At 41.4% G+C, this 16,247-nt stretch overlaps 1 protein-coding gene across 1 annotated transcript in view; it reads left to right on the plus strand.

Annotated features, from left to right (window-relative positions):
- Positions 1-16,247, plus strand: part of Ca8 (carbonic anhydrase 8 (inactive)) — a 91,621-nt gene that overhangs the window by 45,334 nt on the left and 30,040 nt on the right. The window contains exons 4-7 of the mRNA XM_021159978.2: positions 2,979-3,074; positions 6,950-7,012; positions 8,154-8,202; positions 9,418-9,530. Coding sequence (XP_021015637.1) covers positions 2,979-3,074; positions 6,950-7,012; positions 8,154-8,202; positions 9,418-9,530 — 321 coding nt within the window. The remainder of the gene's footprint in view (positions 1-2,978; positions 3,075-6,949; positions 7,013-8,153; positions 8,203-9,417; positions 9,531-16,247) is intronic.

The following is a 16,247-nucleotide window of genomic DNA, read 5'->3' on the forward strand; positions in this document are numbered from 1 at the left end:
TGTGTTCTTGTAAGAAGTAATGATCAAGACATAGACACACATGTAGGAGATACCATGTGATGTCATGGAGAAGGTCATCTGTAAGCCAGGGACAGAAATGTCACAGCTAGCACCTCCTTCTCAATCTTCCAGCCTCTGGAACTTTGAGAAAGTGAGCTCCTGTTGCTGCAGCCTTCTAGTCTGGCATGGTGTGACAGCGGACCTCAGAGGAGTACTATAGATGGAACAGGCAAGCCCTGGAGGACCAGAGCGGGCCTAGAGTTGAGAAGCAGCAGAAGTGCAGTGTGCTGTGCCTGCAGATCGTGCATCTGATTAGCGCTGTGGGTGGAAGCCCAGGCTGGCCAGCTTCCAGGATGTGTCGGAAGCTGGCCTAGAATGGAACTTGAGTTAGCCATCTAATCTCTTTTCATGGGGAAGTGGACTCTCCCATTGTCTCCTTCCTGTAAGAGGAAATGCATCTTCAGGAGAAGATAAAGACTCAGGACCACAATGGTCCTTTGGTGTCAGAGTGTGGAATGCTTGTGTCTTTGAGATGACAGTCGTCTTGGCCCTGAGCCACCAGGTACAAATGAGGAAAGGTGGGAGTGATTTTCTTGCTACTTTTAGTTTGAATTCTTGGGTTTGACATGTGGAGACAACAGAGAGCTGCTGTAGGTTTTTTATCTTGGAATGGCTGAAATCCTAGGGTTTCCCTTATTTTCCTTTAAGGGGGAAAAAAAAGTCACCATTTTTACAACAGCTTGAGATTTGCAGAAAAACTATGAACATAATCTAAAACATTTCTGTGTGCCACATAGCATTTTCTCCTACCGACATACATCAGTTAGAATTAGTGGGCCAACATGGATACATTATTAAGTCTATATCTCATTCATAGTCCCTTAATTTCTATGGCATTTCCTTCTGTCTCTAAATCTCATTTATGAAATCTTATCACTGTTAACACTCTTTAGTTCTTCAGCTTCTCTTGCCTGTGACATTTTCTCATTTTCTACTCGATGGTTTTGACAGTTCTGAGATGTCCTGGCCAGGTGTTCTGCCTGACATTCCAATCACAATTACATTGTTATGAAGGGTTGCTGGGAGGAGGAACCCAGAGGCACAGTGCCATCTTCATTACAAATCAAGACACCTACTGTCAGTGTGAGGAGCTGTGAGCTGGGCTGGATCGTGTGGTTTTGTTGGGCTCCTTTACTAGGACGTCCCCCTTTACCTGCTCCGTGTGCTGTACTTCCTGAAACAGCTACCGTGTGCTATGCACACATACAGAGTGGGGAGCCTTAAGGTTGTTAAAGTGCTTAAAGGAATTTGCAAAATTCTGAGGGGGCAGACTCCACATGCCAAACGGAAAGTGAAAAGACACACTTTAAAAATGTTTCTTAATATTTCATTTCTGGAAGAAAGTGTCCCATAATATTGTTATGGGAAGAAAATGTCATCAAAGTGTGTGATATGATGAATAAAATCCCTTCTGATGGAGGGCTCAGAGCTTTGTTGATGAAGCAGACCCACTACCCCTTATCTGTACCATGGGGTTTTGGAAAGCCATTGCTGCACTCACAGAAGAAAGAGAAAAATTATTCAGTATTCTGTGGTTAATTGGGAGTTGATGTGAGGCTGCATTCGGAAAGGCAGGGACTTAGAGTTAATACTGGACACTTTCAGACCCAGTGAGGCTGTGCAGCCTGGCCTCAGGTTCTTCAGTCCATTACTGACTTCCTTACCTCCCTCTAGTGGTCAGTTGGTGTTTTAATTTTTTTCAAAAATATGCTCTTGTCTTACAATGTATCCTGATTATAGGTTCCCCTCCCTCTTCTCTTCCCAGTTCCTTCCCACTTGGATCCACTCCCCTTTTGTTTCTCATTAGAACACACATCTAAGAGACAATGACAACCAAACATTACAAAATAAAATACAATAAGATGAAACAAAAAATCATATCGAAGTTGGACAAGGCAACCCAACTGTAGGAAGAGTCCCAAGAGCAGGCACAGGAAATCAAACTTTAGGCACTCCATATTTCAGTATCTCTTGGAAATTTCAAGGCGCTAAAATGTACAACGATCACATTTGAGGCGTGCTTATGTTTCTGGTGAGAATTGCTTTTGAAACGAGGAAGTGCTTCAATTTTCATTTATTTAGTTTGTGTGGGTGGTATGGGAGGTGTGAGGGATAGGGAGCGAGTGGGGAACTTGTGGAGGTCATGTGGGGGACACGATTTGGCTACTGTGTGTGTGTGTGGGTCATGTGGGGGACACGATTTGGTTACTGTGTGTGGGGGGGGAGCTATAGGCACAAGTGCATGTTCTAGAGAGCATGCCCGAAAACAGAGCTTTGTGAGGTGAGAGCACAGGCTCCTCAGCATTGCCTGCCATTGCTTCACAGACGAGGTTTTATCAGTAGTCAAGGAAGTGGTCTTTTTCTATAAATGTGCATCTGCATTCATTACTTTACCATAAGTTTTTTTAAAAAGCTCCTTTTCCCTGCCCAATATTTGCTGTTTCTGAATATTCTCAGATGGTTGAGACCATTTACCAGATTTTGAGAGCAGCCTTTAAAGACGTGTTACTGGAACCACTGGACAGTGATACAGGTTCTAATCCAAATCTCCCAAACTCTGTTGGTGCAAGGGTTGACGTATACTACCACTCCACCACTGAGCCATACACACCCTGCCTCCGTCCTTCCTGTCAGGAATGGTGTTTGCCTTTAGACCTGTAGTTTTGCTCCATGGCAACCCACAGGGCTAGGATTTAAAGATGCTCAGCCAGTGTGAAATCATTCTTGAGTCCCATTGAGCAGAACAGAGATAGGAAGCGCTCTTTGAGACAGCTTCTCTTGGGACAGTAGTCTGCTTACGACTGGTTGTGATCCCCCTTTACACTTGATACCATGTGTGTTCTGCAAGGAGGGTAGACACTGCCTGCTTTTCTGAGTAGTGTGTTAAGTGATGTGGTTGGTCTGTCTTGTGCCTGCAGCTCCATCTGATCCACTGGAATTCCACACTGTTCGGCAGCATCGATGAGGCGGTTGGGAAGCCACATGGTATCGCCATCATTGCACTATTTGTTCAGGTAAATTGTCTGCTGCGAGCTTATGTTGTGGAGAGATGTTTCCCCTTAGTCATTGTGTGGAATAGTTTTTTAAACTCTCAATTTTATTGCTTAGAGGTCGGTCAAATTAAACACATATAAATGCTGATAATTTGACAGTCAGTTCTCAAGAGTTGAGCTATATTTCTTGTATAAAATAGTTCATTTATTTATCAGATGTTTTCTTCAGAGTGGTATCTGGGGCCTTTGGAGAAACAATTTGGAAAACGTCTCCTGAAGTCAGACTTCATTTTATTTAAGAAAAAGAATTTCAGCCAGGCGTGGTGGCGCACGCCTTTAATCCCAGCACTCGGGAGGCAGAGGCAGGTGGATTTCTGAGTTCGAGACCAGCCTGGTCTACAGAGTGAGTTCCAGGACAGCCAGGGCTACACAGAGAAACCCTGTCTCGAAAAACCAAAAAAAAAAAAAAAAAAAAAAAGAATTTCAGTAAAAATTTTTAGACCCAAGCTTACCACAAAATCTGAGAAAAATCAACAATGTAATCATGTAGTGAGTCACCTTGTCTTTTTGTTATTAATAATTTTCACTCAAAGATGATTTGAAATGCTTTATAGAAAACAATGATAAAGATAGGCTGAGACCATGGCAGATTTAGCCAGTCTAAGTGGGCATTGATCTCTGTGACGACAGTGACTATAACATGGTTCAGCAAACACATAAACACATAAAATGGTACCATGTGCCATGAAGTAGAGATTTAAAAGATACCCTAAGGTGAGTTTTAAACTTTGTCTTCAGCTTCATGGTATGCTGAAAGACTTAGTAGAGGTGAAACGGTCCTTGGAATCTTAGCAGCCTTCTGTTCTGGAAGAAGAGCATCTGAGGCCCATGGACAGAATGAAAACACCTCCTTGCATTTGAAATGGAGTTCTCTCCCCATCTCTACTTCATGTCTACATAGGCACAGCTCAATATTCCTTTAGTTTTACAACTATTATATGTAGAAAGAAATGTCAAACTGTTGACAGCAAATGTATTTAATTTTCACTGTATTGAAGAATTAACTTAGAAAGACTTTTTTCTGTAACCTGGAAAGGGGAGTGGAGTATCAAGTTGGCAAAGGTGAGGCAGTGGAAGACATTAGGAATAAGAATAAGGATAATAAACTTAAAAGCACAAATAAACAAGATGTTGTCGTTTGGGGAGATGGGAACAGCTTCCTGTTCAGACTTGGTGGATTTGGAGTTTTATTAGGTATGGTTGTTTTCTGTTACCATTGTCTGGTACTGCATATGTATAATGAACTGAGGACTGAGGGGCCCTGGATTGAAAACTTAGCCTCCTGGGACCAGCCCCGCATTTCCAGGAGTAAACTTGTGGCCACAGAAAGGCCCAGAATATATGCAGATATTCTCACCTCCATGCACTTGCTATGAGGAAAGACTCAGGAGTGGCTGATGAATGTCAGAGGAAGCAGAGGAGAAAGGGGCTGAAGTTTCACATCCCAGGCTGGTGCCCTGAGCCACAGCAATGGAGCTCCAGAGTAGGAAGTGGGGGTGGTGGGGGCTGAAGTTATTTCTAAAGGCTTGACTCAAGCAAGAGAAGACCAAAGGAGTAGAGTCAGTGGTGGGTTTGAGGTCTGCGAGCTAGCGCAGACACAGTTTAGAATATACAGAGAAGAGAAGGAGAGAGGGGATGGTTCAAACAAAGGCACCTTAAAGGAGAAGGGAGGGTGTGGAGTGGAGGACGTCTGCCGAGGCTGCTTGGATTTAAGGCCTCACACACAGCAGCCACGTTCGAAGGTGAAGACAGGTCAGGAAGTGAGGGAAGCTCATGTTTGGGGTTCTTTATTATTCTGAGACATGCAAAGCAGTATTACAGAGTAAGGGGATTCTGCATGTGGGGTTCGGCTTTGAAACAGCCAGGAGAGAGAGAGATAATAAGCCCATATAAGGGTGTGTGCAGCAAGCCCACTTAAGGCTAGATGGCATGGTCTGGGTGGGACAGCATATGAGGTATTAGTCTCCATCCACATAAGAGGAAGGACATTGCAGTAGATTGTGATGATCAATTGGAGAGTAGGCGATTTGCGGGGATAAAGGGATGGGAGAGCTGAGAGATAGAAAGATGTCATTCAATTTAATGAGAAAGGATGAATCAAGGGGCTGAGTATGTCGGCTGCTAACACAGTAAAGGGAGAGAACAAAGGAGAGGGCTGGGTGAGTGTGAAGGTTTGATCAGAGAGTGACCTCTTAGAGCTGAAAACTTCAAAAAGACAGCAAGGAGGACAGAGAGGGTAAAGTAGCTAGTCTGAGATCATGGAGCTCAAAGGTGACAGAGTCAGAAACAGAAGTAGGCTGGTCAGTGCTGTGTGCCCAGTTCACCGCTGGACCATTGTATTGTGTGGCTTTACAGTGTTCTGATGTGGACTCTTCTCAGAGTTTATGATCTGACAGGAGATTCCTAAAAGGAAAATGGATCCCAATTAGACGTTCATGCCTCTAAGAGCTGCCTCCTCCTCCTAAAACCATGAACATAAGGAAACGCCATTTCTCCCAGTGATCAAGGAAGGCTCCTGGCGTGCACATTCATGCATATATTTACAAGTTTATTTTAAGTGTTGGATTTTTTTCTCAAAAATCTAGTAATATGTATCATCTATCATATTGTGTTAGTTATTGTTTTATTATTGTAAAGAGACACCATAACCAAGGGCAATTTATTAAAGGAAGCACTTAGTTATTAAAGGGGGCTTGCTTACTTAAGCTCTAGAAATGTTATTTTCTGTTTTTAGAGCCCTTCTCAGGAAAGTTTTTGGTTACATTGAGCTGACTAGCAGCCATTCTTCATTGTTTCTTTCTCTTGTGTATTTCACAGTTAACGTTAGAGAAACAAAGGCACGCATGGTTGCCAGCCCCTGTAGCTTCTTGCAGGTCCGTCTGCAGACATTGTAAAGAGGAAAAGCCTAGCACAGCAGTGCCTGTCTGTCCGAGGTGATGCCTGATGCTCCTCCTCTCTGTTGTCAGGGCCACTGGAGGGAGGCTCAAAGTGGCAGTTAGATGTCACTAGATATTTATAAAGTCAAGGACATAAGTGACAGAAACTTATTTCGAGTATCAGGTTTTGGAACAGTACTTTAAACATACACACATATTTAAAGTAGAAATGTATATTTTATAAATAATATATAAATATGTATTGTGTAATATATATATATATGTATATATATATATTATATGAAAGCTTTGAAAACCATGAAGAAAAGGCTATTGAATAGTGATCAGCGATAATCCAGAGATGTTTTAATTTTGATATTAACTTATGAAACAATACATCCACTTCTGAGTTAAAGAAGAATTTCAACTTTGATTGCATTTTTTATGGCAATGCTCTCTTAATGTCAAAAGCAAGAATACAGGGCAAAATAGGTAAATAAATAAAAGTGAAAGATCTGGGCATGGTGATGCATGCCTTTAATTCCAGGACCTAGGAGGCAGAGATAGAGGCAGGCAGGTGTCTGAGGCCAGTCTGGTCTACAGACCACATTTCAAGGCTAATTAGAGAGATAGGCTATCTTTTAGAGAAGGCAAGACTTTAGATACATATTGCATAACTTTAACTCACAACTACTTATGCTATTTTTCTATAATGCTTTTATGGTTTTATATATTGCCTATGACATCATAAATGATAAATATCTATAGTAACATGAATTTCGATAGGTTCTCAGGTATTATATTGTTCAAACCTTACCTATAGTTATTGGTATGAGCATAAATAGGAAAGTAATTTAGTTACCAAGAAGTTCATTCAGGTGGACTGGGGCCTTGCTTCTTGTAGTTACTCTGGGTAAAAGCTAAGCACAAAAAAATGTGTTTGTGCTTTATGCATTTCAGATAGGGAAGGAACATGTTGGCTTGAAGGCTGTGACTGAGATACTCCAGGATATTCAATATAAGGTAAATCATTATTTAAACGAAGGTAAAGTGGTTTTATGTGAATTCCCAATGGCCATCTTTAGGCTTGATAACTCTCTAGAAGGACATATGGGAGCCTGAATAGCTGCTAAAGTTACCGGTTACGGTTTGTTACAGGGTGATACTGGGAAGGGGATATGTGTCAAAGCCTAGGAGGACCTGAAGCCAAGCTTCCCAGTGTTTCTTTTGGGCTCCTAGTTGTCCTGGCATGATGTGTTTGTCACCTGTGTGACCTGGGAACTCTTGTGTCCTGATGTCTAGGGATATTTTCATGGACTGACCATTTATCATGAACTGCCTAGTCAATGTTCCCTGGCTTCTTAAGTCCTGTTGTTATTTCTCACACACTGAATCAAGCCAGGCATCCATGTATTTTTCAGGATAAACACACTGGCTCACGCTGGTGTAACAGGCCCCAAGGGAAGGGTTGAAAATCACCAAGAGTCTACATTAAATATGGCATGACCCAAGCCTTCAGGTATAGGAGAACATCTTACCAGGGGTGGAGGTGGGTTACTCCAGGGGCTCAGAGGCCATCTTCTGGAAGGCAACCAAAGGGCTCCCCCTGAAGTCAGGATGGAGTCCGGGAAGTGAGGAGGAGACACCCTCTGACAACTTTTGCAATGGCATCTGTTTTAGTAAAAATTTTTCTGAAGGGCAATAGGCACCAGTTGCATATTCTACACCAGACATTACAAATGAAATTTAAATTAAAAAACAAACAGCCATAGACTCAGAGCAGGCGTATTTTACTGGATATAGTCTATCTCACTCCAATGAGAAGAGTGGTCAACTCACTAATACTGGGAGCTGGTAAAATCATAAGAAAAGACTTCAGCCGGGCGTGGTGGCGCACGCCTTTAATCCCAGCACTCGGGAGGCAGAAGCAGGTGGATCTCTGAGTTCAAGGCCAGCCTGGTCTACAAAATGACCTGGTCTACAAAGTGACAGGACAGCCAGGGCTACAGAGAAACTCTGTCTCGAAAAACAAACAAACAAACAAACAAACAAAAAAACAACAAAAAAAGACTTACGTGCAGAGATCTTTAGTTCTCATAATTTTTATTCAAAATTTTAATAAACTTTATACTAACATGGAGTGAATTATCTTTTTCTCTTTCAGGGAAAATCCAAAACAATACCATGCTTTAATCCTAACACTTTATTACCAGGTAAGCATTTATCTGATGGCCTTGATTGGACTTTGATTGTGTGTGTAAGCTCCCTGTTCTCCTTGAGTGTTCATGAGCATCTGTTATTAGCTGACAAGATTTCTTTGGAATTTCTGTTCTCTATACCAGGTGCAGGTTCAGATCACCTGTTGATAAGGCAGGAAAGCTTTTGAATGTTAGGAAACCCTTGCCTCTGCTTCCTTACTCCAGAAAGAACTTCCTCAGTGACATGATTTATAAAATGTGAAGTGGCCACCTCAGAGTAAAGAACCGGCAAGCGTCAAGTAGCTGATAACACTCCCAAGACAATCAGATTATTGCTAGAATGAAAGAAACTTTATATCCACTTTTATAAGATTACTTACTTACAGCATCAGTATTTAAATGTTGTAACTGTATTCATGCACAGGTAATAATTATATATAAAACATCCTGAAGATAACTTGGAGTTATAGTTTTGATCTCCACATTTCTCTGCTTAAATTATGTGCCGTTCTGTAGTGTTCCAAACTAAACCAACCACGTTGATACGTTGTATCGTCTCTCTACACTTAGCTTAGCTCTTCTATCACAAAGTAGTTTCCCTCACATAGTGAACACTTCCCTTGGTGTACATTCAATCACCAGTTCTCTTAGGCAGTGCTAAGGACTTCAAATAAGTGGCTTGCTTTCTTGTATCACAGTAGGATTTTAGTAACGTGCTGTTGAAAATGAAATGTAGAGATCACTAGAATGGAATGTTTAAAAACACTGCCGTTGCTTAGGTTCAAATCTTCTGCCGGTTAGTAGCTGTGTGATCTTGGATAAATTGCTAACATTTTATAACTTAGTTTTCCCATATAAAATGGGGCTAACGTGTCTCATTTGTTTGTTGAGAAGAGTCAATGAATTGTTGTATACTACCCCAAAGAACACAGGACAACACATAGTTAAATAGAAATCAGCTGTGAATCAGCTATTATAAAAAATGGGCAATAGTTTCCTAACTGTATTAAGACACATGATAGATATGTGTAATGAGCCATTGATAGAAATGTTTGGAAATATAAAGTGAATTAATCTGGTTTTTCATTGATTATTGTGATTTCACAAGTGGTAGTGTAATAGCATCCATCTGAGAAGTGTTACATGAACTGACTGCCATTGTGAAAATTGCTGCTGGCATCTTAAGTCCATCAGGTCGCCCGTTCATAACCTGCCTGTGTGTTCGCACAGACCCTCTTCTGCGGGATTACTGGGTCTATGAAGGATCTCTCACTATCCCACCGTGCAGCGAAGGAGTCACCTGGATATTATTCCGATACCCTTTAACTATATCCCAGATGCAGGTGAGTATGCACCTTTCAATCCTTCAGAGGGAAGTTATGAGGTTAAATATCCTATCTATAAAGGGAAAATGCTTTAGTTCCTGTTGTTAGATCATCACAGCTTTCAGATGAAAGTTAAATGCTGTGAGCCTGGGAAATTGATAGAAAGGTCAAAGATGAAAGAAACCCAATGTTCATTTATGATCTGTATTCTAGAAGTTAGTTTTTGTGGAGTAAACAAAAGTCACCGTGAGCAGGCAAACTTTTGGTTAGTGTAGCCTTTGCTTTACGTGAGTTTTTCCAGGTATGGGAAAGGGAAGCTCTGGAGCTAAGTGAGATTAAGCTGATTATTTCACAGGCACGTAATCGTTCTTTCTTGACATGCAGACTACTGTGGTGTGTGAGGGTCAGAAAGAAAGCCCTGGAAACGTTCTCGATTGTTCCCTGGGTTTATTTACTCTTGCGGTCCTGGGGTTCCACACAGATTCTCTAAATGCTAGTGAAAGCCTTCTGTGGGGACTCACGTCCACAGGGATGCTAAGGTGATAAAATCATTTGAGTCCAGGAGTTTAAGACTAGGCTAGGTATTGTAGCAAGATGTATTTGGAAGGAGGAGGAGGAGGAGAAGAGAGAGGAAGAGGAGGAGGAAGAGGAAGAAGGATGAATGCTAACATCATGAGTCAAGACAGCCTAGTAAATTTTGGCTGGATGTTAGCTGGGAAAGCGTGAGCCAGCACCTCTATTATGTGTTGATGGTTTTGAAGGGGCAGAGGATAGAGCTCTTGCTGAGTATGTGTGGTCCTGGCTGTGACTGAAAGTACCACTCATATAGAAAAAAATGACATGATTACAGTACAGTACAGAGATGTTTACAAGGTTTCTGTCTTTCCAGATCTAGAGGTCTTATTCTTTAAAGCTGTATTTTCCCTTCTTGACACACCTCAAATGCTTAAGAAATAGTTAGAACCAAGTTTTCTTCAGGAAAGTCTTAACAATTTTTAAAATACCTTATCATTTCTTGAAGTTTAGAAGCTCAAGTTAACTAAATTATAGATTAATTCCTTTGCTAGTATTATTTTCACTTATTATGTTTTTAAATATTATTTTTATTTGTTGAGATTATATTGCATAATTTCCTTCCTCCAAAGTCTCCCATGTAGCCCTCTGCCCCCAGCTCTTTCAAATGTATGGCTTCTTTTTCATAAATTGTTGCAGATGTATATGTAAATACATATGTATTCATAAATACATAGATATACCCTGCTTATTCTGTATAATGTTATTTTATGTACATTTTCAGGGCTGACCATTTGATATTGCATAATCAATTGGTGTGTTCTTTACTTGGGAAGACTGTTTCTTGCACACTCAGCATTCTTTAAAATCTCATACTTAGCATTTTCAATCCGATGTTAGATTGTCTAGGGAACAGTTTAAAGTCCCCATTCATCCTCTTCTGGATACCTCTCATGGGTTTCCAACTTTTACCACATCCCCTTCAGCTTTTATTTTCCATAGAACAATCCCAACTCCATTCTTCTTCCTCATCTATTAGTTCTTAAAAGAAACTATGTCTGAGTGTGAACTGGGCAGAGGGGACAAAAGATTGAAATACGACCTTCACTTTCAAAAGTATTGCTCTCAGTTCCGAAGGAAAGTGACTCTACAGGCTACAGTTGTGGTAATGTGTTCACAGTGATTCCAGGCTGGATGGGCTGAGGAATGACTTCAGAAAAGTAGAAGTGTATGTGGAGGAAGTGTGGCAATTATAAAATTCACTTTAACTATTGAAAACAGAGCCTTGGGATAATGGCGTCTTATTTTGAGATTTAATAGTGACAGCATCTTCCATAATAGATAAACATCCAACTTTGTTGACCTAGAGTAAGTAGCTCTTTTATATGAGTTTGTTTCCCCTCAGTGATCTGTCTGGAATCACATGGAGGATCTAGCGGCTCTGGGTTTGTGAAAGGCGAGCTCCATTGTGAACATTCTCAGGTGTGGCGTAGACTCGATACAATTTTTCACTGTTAAGTTCAACAGTATACTCTAGGACAGAGGCAGATCCATTGTTTGTGGCTCTCTCTGGTGTCAAAGGGAACCTGTGTTTGTGTTATCTCTTTGAGTAAGACCGGATATCAAGTCTGACCCTCATTCACCAAGTCACACCTGGAGATAAACTGTGTTGGGAGAAGCCAACACCCTGTGCGTTTGGAGGAAATGTCTCCTCTTCCTTTGAGAATGGCTGACTTCCCAGTCACACTAATCTGTCAGGAAATGGGCTTATTTTTAGCACAGAGCACTGTGGCATCTCTTGAGAGGGAAGCAGTGTAAGTATAGACGCACATGTATACAACATGTGTTTATGGCTATGAAGATGCATGTCAGAGTGGTTTTCTGTCTTTGCCTTTGAAGGTTTCACTCGATGCTTCTCATAGAGATCCATAGAAAGTAAAGTTTAAAAAAAAATAGAAGAAGTCCAGAGAGGGCAGTAAAAATTAGAAGTTCAAAGAAAGAGGGTATGACTAAGAAAAATCAAGAAGGTGTGTATCATTAAAGGAGAGAGGGAGGAAGGGGAGACAGGGACAGAGACAGAGGAAAAAGAGAAAAAGATATGGGTCCATAAAACACCCATAAGAGGGTAATAGGCAGAGTCTCAAGGTGGGAAGCTGCATCCTGCCTCACGAGGTCTGTTTAGCCTCACAGAAGCAGTTGGTGCCTTGGAATGCCTCATCTTCACTGGCAACCCTGAAAAAGTGCCCTAAATAATTCCACTTCCTGCTAAGTCCACAGCAACTTACGGTGAAAGAGGGTGGGCTTCTGCTGCAATGTGGGTGGCCCTATCCTCGGTGCTGAGGACTCCATACATGACCGGATACATGACCCATAGCCTCTGTGGAGGTGACTTTTTCATGATTCCAGGCTAGTGTGCTGTATATTGGACAGAAAAAGATGCTTGGGTGGATTTGAATGAAAGTAATTTTCTATTTATGTTCTCACAACCATTTAATCACTTTAAGATAAGAGGGCTCTAATTATTAGAAATCAAGGAACAACAGCAAAAACCATTTTTATCTAAATTGTTGAATTTAGAGTCTTAGAATGAAATTTCCAAAACAGAAGAGAAATACCAAACGTCATCAAATATGACAGAAAATTTAAAATGCTTTTTATTTTGTGGTCATTAAAATGGAGACAGAACTGCCTAGCATTGTTAGAATATGACGGTGGAACAGTGATTATATAGCAAGAGATGCGAACACATATCAAGAGAAGTGTATTGGTTGTTACTATGCATGGACATGCATGGAAAGAATTCAGCTGATTTGGCATGTCAGATATACTTTTAATCTATGTCCATGGCTCTGGTGGTTTGAATGAGGGTGGCCCCCACAGGTTCATGTGTTTAAAAACTTTGGCCTTGTTGGAAGCGGTACATCACTGGGGACAGGCTTTCAAGTGTCCAAATCCACCACCATTCCTAGTTAGCTCTATTTGCCCCCTACTTTACAGACCACGATATAAGTGCTGAGCTGCTGCTCCAGTGTCAGCTCATGTCACACTGCTTCCCATTGTCACCATGGTGATCATGGGCTCCAACCCTCTGGAACTGTGAGCCCCAAACTAAAAGCTTTCTAATTTACTTTGGACATGGTGTTTTGTCAGCAATAGAAAAGTAACTAAGACAGAAATTGGTACCAGAGAGTGGGCTATTGCTGTGACAGGCTTAACTATGTTATTTTTTTGGAGGAATGGAAGACATTGGGACCTGGGAAAGTGGTTAAATGCTATAAATGGGGCTTAATGGGCCATCATAGTAGGAGTTTAGAAGACAATAGTGCTGAGAGCAAGGTGGCTGCCCTTTGTCTGTGACCTAAGAATCTGTTTGAAGCTAAATTGAAGGGAAAAAGGAAATCCCACATCTATGGGTTTAATGGGTCCCTTCCAAAATTTTGGTGTTAGCAATGTGATAGTACTAAAAGCTGGGGTCTGTCACGAAGGCTTCTTTTTTGTTTATGGGATCGAGATGTAAGAAGAGTGTTGGACTGATTTTGTTGGTAGAGAAGATTTTAAGACAAGCTAATATTTACTCTCAAAATATTGATTCTGTTGAGTAGTTATTACTAATAACTCTTATGCAGATCAATGAAAAGGGGCAATCAGGGCAAATAGAAATATAAAACATACAGTTTGTGGAGAAAAAGAATACTAGGAAATTTTATGTTGGAATCAAGGCTTATGCTGAAGGAGATAAGGAGGGTCCAGATGCCGAATGGAATAAAGAGTGATGTCTTCAGGGCAAAACTTCACACAGCCAGTGCTGCAGCTTGTGGGGGAAAAAAAGGCCCAAAGAATATTCTCCTCCTGAAAAGCAAATATATAATTAACAGAGGGAGCCAGGCTTCATCCCAAGCAATTTGGTGCCCCCAGTCATGTGGTTCTGGTTTTGGATCATGAAGGAAAGGGGAATAAAATGGATGTGGAATCTTCCTCCTCAGTTAAGGAAAGCTGCTAAGCCCCGCTTTGTTAGCAGAAGTGTCCCTGCATGGCAGCTCTAAGAAATCACTGTGTGAAGCTATGAGAGTGACGCCTAGACTGAATTGCAGACCCAAGGATGTCTGCCTGGGAGAGCATTCAGCAAAGTAAGAAGGATGGAACCATCTTTGATATCAGAGATGGAGTTACAGAATTTAGCATTTGCCCTACTGGGTTTCAGTGCCGTATTTCCTCATTCTGCCTTCATTCCTTCCTTTTGGAATGGTAATTATATTTTGCACCATTATACTATGGTAGTATTCTATTTGCTTTTTGATTTAATTTTATAGTGGGTTATAATTAAAATTGCCTTGAGGCTCAGATGAGACTTTGGACTTTTACAGTATGTTACGACTGTAAAAGATGACTAGGACTTCTAAAGTTGAACTAAATGCAGCACTTTGCATTTGATATAGCTAGAAACTTGTGGAGTAGAATGTGGTTTTTATGAGGTCCCCCATCCCTTGCTCATATGTTTAAATATTTGGTGTCCAATTGGTGAAACATTTTGGAAATGGATTAAGAGGTAGGACCTTGTTGGAGACTGTGTCACTTGGGATGGGCTTTGAGGTTCCACGAGCCAACACCATTTCCAGTTAGCTCTCTGTGCTTGATGGTTGTGTCTCAGGATGTAAGCTTTCAGATCCTGCCCTAGCACTAAGCCTGCTTGCCTGCTGCCATACTCTCAGCCATGATGATGATGCTCCGACTCTCTGGAAGGGTGAGCCCCAACTTAAATGCTTTCTTCTACAAAGTGCCTTCACCATTGTGCTTTGTCACAGCAATCAAAAAGTAAGACCAAGGCTATGGTGTTGATGAGTCCTTGGAGAAAAGACTTTGTACTTCATTTTCTTGCTTGTTTCTTCTTCCACTTTTTGCTGTGAGAAGATGCTGCCATGAGCCTGCCCCTTGCTCTTATAATTTCCAACTTCCAGAGCTGTGAGAAACATATTATTTTTACATCACCCACCAGCTTTAGGTATTCCATGACCAGAGCATAAAAAAGACTCAGGTACTTGTAGGTCTCGGACCTGAGTGTGCACCCACATCCTCAGGAGGTCTCTGGGCTCCACCTGAGATGCTAACCAAGTTGGAGTGGTATAGCAGCTGACTGTCCTCACTGCCATTCTTGAGAGTCACTTCAAGTACTGTTTTGTTACCCTGTCCTGCACTCATCCCAACCATGTATTAGATTTGTATTCTAATTCCAAACATTGAGGTTCAGAAGATGAGTGTGAAGGGGATGGGAAGCCCTAGACCCTGCTCAGTGGAAACATAGCCATGTGTGCACACATGTAAAGACAAAACAAAAAGCCGGTAGAATTTATCAAAATCATGGGTTTAACCAAAAATACATGTGACTGCAACAGATAGTCAATAGAAAGGTATTGGTGGGAAGTTTCTGAGTGATTTCATGCTTAGCCTCTGGACCTCTGGAAGTGTTATATACTTACATGGACTGCTTTTAGGCACTTGCAGCACCTTCTGTGACACTTTGTATGATCATGCTTCTGTCTTGTGTGATGAGAGCACTTCTGTGGTAGATGTAGCTTAGTGACCTCTGTTTCTGGAGGAAGTTCAGCAGCAGCAACCCAGAAGTGGGGAGGAAGTCGGCTGGGCTGAAGCTGCTGTGGGCTATAGATGGGAATAAGAGAGACATTGACACCAGAGTGCTTGGGAAGAGGATGCTCTTTCTCTTCTCTAATTCTTACTCGTGAAAACATGTCCAGGTTACAAAGTCTGTACAGAGTCACTCATAGTTGAGAAGTTAGACGCCTCCTGAGTGCTGGGAGTATAGTCGTAAATCATATGCTACTCTGACCTTACACTATTTTATTGAAATATGATTCACATAGGGAGTTGTGCATAGTTGGCATAAAGATCCATAAGAATACATAAAATTTGATAGGCTTTGGAATAAGGATATACCCGTGAAACCATTGGCACTATCAAGACCATCAACATGCTCATCATCTTTATCTTAGTTATGTTTCTATTGCTGTGAAGAAGACTCTACAGTCAAAGCAAATTATAGAAGAAGGAGTCTATTGAGGTCTTAAAGTCTCTGAGTGTGAGGGTATGACCATCAATCATGTCTGGGAGCCCTGAAGAAGGCAGGCATGGCAATGGAAACATAGCTGGAAGCATATGTTCTTATCTGTAAGTAGGAGGAAGACAGAGAAAGAGTTAAGTGAGAATGGC

The sequence above is a fragment of the Mus caroli genome, unplaced genomic scaffold (genome assembly GCF_978045245.1).
Source record: "Mus caroli unplaced genomic scaffold, Mus_caroli_1 scaffold_6, whole genome shotgun sequence".
Classification (NCBI taxonomy): Eukaryota; Metazoa; Chordata; class Mammalia; order Rodentia; family Muridae; genus Mus; species Mus caroli.